The sequence below is a fragment of the Maniola hyperantus genome, chromosome 12 (assembly GCF_902806685.2).
Source record: "Maniola hyperantus chromosome 12, iAphHyp1.2, whole genome shotgun sequence".
NCBI lineage: Eukaryota > Metazoa > Arthropoda > Insecta > Lepidoptera > Nymphalidae > Maniola > Maniola hyperantus.
This window is the reverse complement of record NC_048547.1, coordinates 15,203,716-15,209,619: the sequence shown is the minus strand read 5'-3', so window position 1 is coordinate 15,209,619 and position 5,904 is coordinate 15,203,716. Positions and strand designations below refer to the sequence as shown.

The 5,904-nt window shown below is 54.4% G+C and overlaps 1 protein-coding gene across 1 annotated transcript; it reads right to left on the bottom strand.

The window, feature by feature from the left end:
* Positions 1 to 3,386: 3,386 nt before the first annotated feature.
* LOC117987257 (mRNA decay activator protein ZFP36L3-like) lies at positions 3,387 to 5,649 on the bottom strand. Its single transcript, XM_069502384.1, has 3 exons — positions 5,625 to 5,649; positions 4,836 to 4,959; positions 3,387 to 4,599 (listed from the first exon to the last, which is right to left on the bottom strand). The coding sequence occupies exons 1-3, from the start codon at positions 5,647 to 5,649 to the stop codon at positions 3,387 to 3,389; spliced, it is 1,362 nt and encodes a 453-aa protein (XP_069358485.1).
* Between the last annotated feature and the right edge of the window lie 255 nt (positions 5,650 to 5,904).

Here is a 5,904-nt window from a genome sequence, read left to right as displayed (position 1 = left end):
ATGTTTAGCCCGTGGGAAGAAGCAAATGAAAACAGTTTTAATTTTGTTCGGATTCATTTACATCCTCAGTCTAAATTAATAGTAAAAAATGTGTACAGTGAACTTTTTAGAGAAATAGGACCCAGTGCATTGAAAAATACTGCTGGACTAACTAAATTGCCATACGGAACAGTAAAAAAATAATATAATATGGTACCTATTGCCGACGAAAGAATTAACACTAAGAACCGAGAAGAAATTTTTTTTGACAACCCTATGCAGGCGTAGAATCTCTTTGTTTGCGGGAAATAATGCTTTAAACAAGTAGTTCTTAGGTTGAATTTTGATCGCACACATTAGAACCTATTCTTTATTATTTGCGTTTCACATGCATCTACTTGAAATAATAACATGAGATACATATGAGACCCTGTTAGGGTCCTTATGACCGTTCAAAAGACAAAACACTATTGTTACAAAGTTGTATTGCTTCTAGCTCTTAGCCGGCCGGCTTAGCTATACACAATTAACTTATCGTTACTATATTATTGCTTCTAGCTCTTAGCCGGCCGGCTTAGCTATACACAATTAACTTATCGTTACTATATTATTGCTTCTAGCTCTTAGCCGGCCGGCTTAGCTATACACAATTAACTTATCGTTACTATATTATTGCTTCTAGCTCTTAGCCGGCCGGCTTAGCTATACACAATTAACTTATCGTTACTATATTATTGCTTCTAGCTCTTAGCCGGTCGGCTTAGCTATACACAATTAACTTGTCGTTACTATATTATTCAAATTATGACGTAAACAAAAGTTAGCTAGCAGTGCAGCGTTAGCTTCCGACTTGCTCTGTGTACTGACGTCAGAGGATGTGCGTCACAGCACAGGTCACATGCCTAGCTGCACGAGAACGAGTTCCTGGTGGGAAGGGGCGTGCCAGACCCGCACGCGGCGTCCGAACAAAATATTATGTTTTCAAATTAACTTTCATATTATTCAGGGGAAAGGTTCTACCCAAAAAGTAATTATTACTATTTGCATTTGAAAGTAAAGATTTGATGAATATTGAATCATTTTGCGGTTTTTGTGTATAAAATAGCCCGAAATATTACGTCACGCAGGGTCTGCGTAGTGTGTGGTGGTGTGTGGTGGTGTGTGGTGGTGTGTGGTGGTGTGTGGTGGTGTGTGGTGGTGTGTGGTGGTGTTTTAGACGTTTTGGTGTCGCGAGCTGAATGTGCGAGTAAGGGCAGGCGCACCGCTTTATGACGGCTCGAGTGTCGTTGGGACGATGCGACAGCGCGCTGGGTGAGTGTGGACGTTAGGTTGACGTGCATCACGTGCAAGCGTGCCAGATAACAACGAATGCAACAATAATGGCCGATAACTCATGCTTATACTTTATACAAAAATATAAACATTTGCATAAAGAACATACTCGGTACAGGCACAGCGCACACCTGCAGTGCGGAGGCGAGGGGAGCTGAGACGCAGCGTCTTTTACAATGACTCAACTAAACTTTATTTTGTTTGCCCAACAAGCAGCGCGCCCTTTAAATGTGTATTGTTTTTTCCACGCAACTTTCAACCGATATAAATGAATTAAGCGGAGTTTAATTTCATAACAGAAAAAATCCTACAGTCGAATTAAAAACCTCCAACTTTTTTGTAGTCAGTTAATAAGATGCTACACCGTCGCGGCTCCACTCCACTCCGTGGGTGAGCATCGAACCGGCAGCTTTTGTAGTCAGTTAATAAGATGCTACACCGTCGCGGCTCCACTCCACTCCGTGGGTGAGCATCGAACCGGCAGCTTTTGTAGTCAGTTAATAAGATGCTACACCGTCGCGGCTCCACTCCACTCCGTGGGTGAGCATCGAACCGGCAGCTTTTGTAGTCAGTTAATAAGATGCTACACCGTCGCGGCTCCACTCCACTCCGTGGGTGAGCATCGAACCGGCAGCTTTTGTAGTCAGTTAATAAGATGCTACACCGTCGCGGCTCCACTCCACTCCGTGGGTGAGCATCGAACCGGCAGCTTTTGTAGTCAGTTAATAAGATGCTACACCGTCGCGGCTCCACTCCACTCCGTGGGTGAGCATCGAACCGGCAGCTTTTGTAGTCAGTTAATAAGATGCTACACCGTCGCGGCTCCACTCCACTCCGTGGGTGAGCATCGAACCGGCAGCTTTTGTAGTCAGTTAATAAGATGCTACACCGTCGCGGCTCCACTCCACTCCGTGGGTGAGCATCGAACCGGCAGCTTTTGTAGTCAGTTAATAAGATGCTACACCGTCGCGGCTCCACTCCACTCCGTGGGTGAGCATCGAACCGGCAGCTTTTGTAGTCAGTTAATAAGATGCTACACCGTCGCGGCTCCACTCCACTCCGTGGGTGAGCATCGAACCGGCAGCTTTTGTAGTCAGTTAATAAGATGCTACACCGTCGCGGCTCCACTCCACTCCGTGGGTGAGCATCGAACCGGCAGCTTTTGTAGTCAGTTAATAAGATGCTACACCGTCGCGGCTCCACTCCACTCCGTGGGTGAGCATCGAACCGGCAGCTTTTGTAGTCAGTTAATAAGATGCTACACCGTCGCGGCTCCACTCCACTCCGTGGGTGAGCATCGAACCGGCAGCTTTTGTAGTCAGTTAATAAGATGCTACACCGTCGCGGCTCCACTCCACTCCGTGGGTGAGCATCGAACCGGCAGCTTTTGTAGTCAGTTAATAAGATGCTACACCGTCGCGGCTCCACTCCACTCCGTGGGTGAGAAACTTGACAGTTTTATTCTAGAATTCAATGTACATATTTAGTCTCTGGAGACGACGAATTTCATTATAAAAAAGTAGGTGGATGCTGTTTCAATAGGTAACTGTTAGGTAGATAGCTACATCAATTGCTGCGACTTTCCACGCTTTCCCACAGAAATGAAACGATTCGAGATTGAATAACGAGACAACGGCGGCGTCAGTCAGCTCGTTTGCGGCTTTCACGGAAATTCAATGAGCCGTAATATAATTTGAGGCTCCGGCGTTGTTCGCCCGCCGGCCGGAGAGACCGAGCCTTTTGCGGCGCTAACTTGGTTAACTGGAGCGCCGGACTGTACACTGTACACTGTACACTGTACACTGTACACTGTACACTGTACACTGTACGTGGTAGTACCGCGCTAGTGCTGTGTCTATGCCGTAAGTAATTACTTCATCATATTCATCACAGCCGAAAGAAGAAACTACGGCGTGCTGGTTCATTTGAACAGTTGTTGTTGTCAAAACATGCCATGTTGGAAGTTCTTCCGCTATAACTTCTGTATCGAACTTAGTAAAGTGAGTTGAATGGTGCTAAACTTATACTAAGTATCTTGAAATGGGTTTTTAGGGGTAAAAATTTTGTTACAGGAACTAAACGGTAGTGTATGCAATTTGGGTGTCGCGTAGCGTGGCGTCGCGTCGCGTCGCGTCGCGTCGCGTCGCGTCGCGTCGCGTCGGGCGGTGTGTTGTTGTTGGGCTGCTCCCCATCGGCGGCAGGCCTGCCTGCAGCCGAGCCACGGGAGCGAGCGCAGCGCCCGGCGGCAGGCCTGCCTGCAGCCGAGCCACGGGAGCGAGCGCAGCGCCCGGCGGCAGGCCTGCCTGCAGCCGAGCCACGGGAGCGAGCGCAGCGCCCGGCGGCAGGCCTGCCTGCAGCCGAGCCACGGGAGCGAGCGCAGCGCCCGGCGGCAGGCCTGCCTGCAGCCGAGCCACGGGAGCGAGCGCAGCGCCCGGCGGCAGGCCTGCCTGCAGCCGAGCCACGGGAGCGAGCGCAGCGCCCGGCGGCAGGCCTGCCTGCAGCCGAGCCACGGGAGCGAGCGCAGCGCCCGGCGGCAGGCCTGCCTGCAGCCGAGCCACGGGAGCGAGCGCAGCGCCCGGCGGCAGGCCTGCCTGCAGCCGAGCCACGGGAGCGAGCGCAGCGCCCGGCGGCAGGCCTGCCTGCAGCCGAGCCACGGGAGCGAGCGCAGCGCCCGGCGGCAGGCCTGCCTGCAGCCGAGCCACGGGAGCGAGCGCAGCGCCCGGCGGCAGGCCTGCCTGCAGCCGAGCCACGGGAGCGAGCGCAGCGCCCGGCGGCAGGCCTGCCTGCAGCCGAGCCACGGGAGCGAGCGCAGCGCCCGGCGGCAGGCCTGCCTGCAGCCGAGCCACGGGAGCGAGCGCAGCGCCCGGCGGCAGGCCTGCCTGCAGCCGAGCCACGGGAGCGAGCGCAGCGCCCGGCGGCAGGCCTGCCTGCAGCCGAGCCACGGGAGCGAGCGCAGCGCCCGGCGGCAGGCCTGCCTGCAGCCGAGCCACGGGAGCGAGCGCAGCGCCCGGCGGCAGGCCTGCCTGCAGCCGAGCCACGGGAGCGAGCGCAGCGCCCGGCGGCAGGCCTGCCTGCAGCCGAGCCACGGGAGCGAGCGCAGCGCCCGGCGGCAGGCCTGCCTGCAGCCGAGCCACGGGAGCGAGCGCAGCGCCCGGCGGCAGGCCTGCCTGCAGCCGAGCCACGGGAGCGAGCGCAGCGCCCGGCGGCAGGCCTGCCTGCAGCCGAGCCACGGGAGCGAGCGCAGCGCCCGGCGGCAGGCGCGGATGTTCGTAGCCGCATCGGGTCAAACTGCTTCAGCACAAGTCCCTGCCGACATCTGCTGTCGCTGATCGCACCTCTAGCGGGCTGTCGTGCTCCTGCAATCACTTGTATAAGGATGAAGAATGACCACTTGTTGGCGAGTGTAAAGCTCGTGTTAGGAGACCGCGCGACAGCGGAAGTGACACAGTCAGCTCGCTCCTGGAGGCTCCATCGTCGCTGCCCGTAGTGTCCGCGCCGGCAAGTGGGACGGCGAGGCGGCACACGGCAGGCGGCACGCGGCAGGCGGCACACGGCAGGCGGCACGCGGCAGGCGGCACATGGGATGCGGCACGCGGGAGGCGGCGACTTCTGCCGTCAGATGCGTGGTGGGCTCGACTCCGACGTCCCCTGCATGGCCGGTCTTCTACACGGACCTCGTCTCATCGGCGGGGAACTACAGCCGGCTACGGGAATTCGCGCACCATTGGCACAAGAGGCGAAGCAGCTCGGAGCGTGCAGGTGCCAGGCCGGCACCACGGAGGAGCAGCAGCGGAGATCACAGCTGTGTTAGTGACGTCTAGCCCCCAAGGGAGGAGAGTGAGCATAAGGGACAAGGAAGAGACAAAATAATTTGTAGGGAGTGAAGAAGGCGCCCCGGGAAAATGCCAAGAGCAAGTACCGAACGGGCGCCCTCCAGCGATTCGGCCCATATAACCGAGAGGTTGGTGGGGCCATGGGAGGTGGAGGGTTGTCCCCTGCATGGACCACGCGGTTCCATGGGAGGTGGAGGGTTGTCCCCTGCATGGACCACGCGGTTCCATGGGAGCACTCAACTGGATACCTAAATCCTTAAACGATCATCGACCGTAAAAAGATCATGCTGATCAACACCGGCGACTCTCGCTCTCAGTACAGTATCACGCCGCAACTAAACACACTCATGTGATGCGGGTATACACTATACACTATACACTATACACTATACACTATACACTATACACTATACACTACAGATAACACGTAGTACACAGACACACCGCCAACAAACGTAGCAACTAAGTTACAAAATTCACCGGCACGTAGTATAATATCTGCCATTTGTTTCGTAATCAGCAACTCTATATTTGTTTCTGCTTTGTTTATCTTTGCTCTCCTAGTCTATGGTATACACAAACTACGCGATTCGGGAAATTCTACGTAAAAGTTTATCCTCCCGAGCACGAACTGTTCATGAAAGGTTTGTTTCATCTACATATGAATTATATACAGATCACCTACCAGCACACTGTATGCTTGGTGGTGGTGGAACCCAACGAAATGCACAGTGAAGTGGGGTCAGGCGTCAGTCAGTTC

Bases quoted from the DNA above. Each gene is read 5' to 3' on its own strand.
- LOC117987257 (XM_069502384.1), bottom strand. From the start codon at position 5,649: ATGGCAGATATTATACTACGTGCCG. The intron at 4,960-5,624 runs GTGAATTTTGTA...CCGGCCATGCAG, and splicing joins AGATATTATACTACGTGCCG to GGGACGTCGGAGTCGAGCCC. The intron at 4,600-4,835 runs GTGTGCCGCCTC...GTGCTGAAGCAG, and splicing joins CCTGCCGCGTGCCGCCTGCC to TTTGACCCGATGCGGCTACG.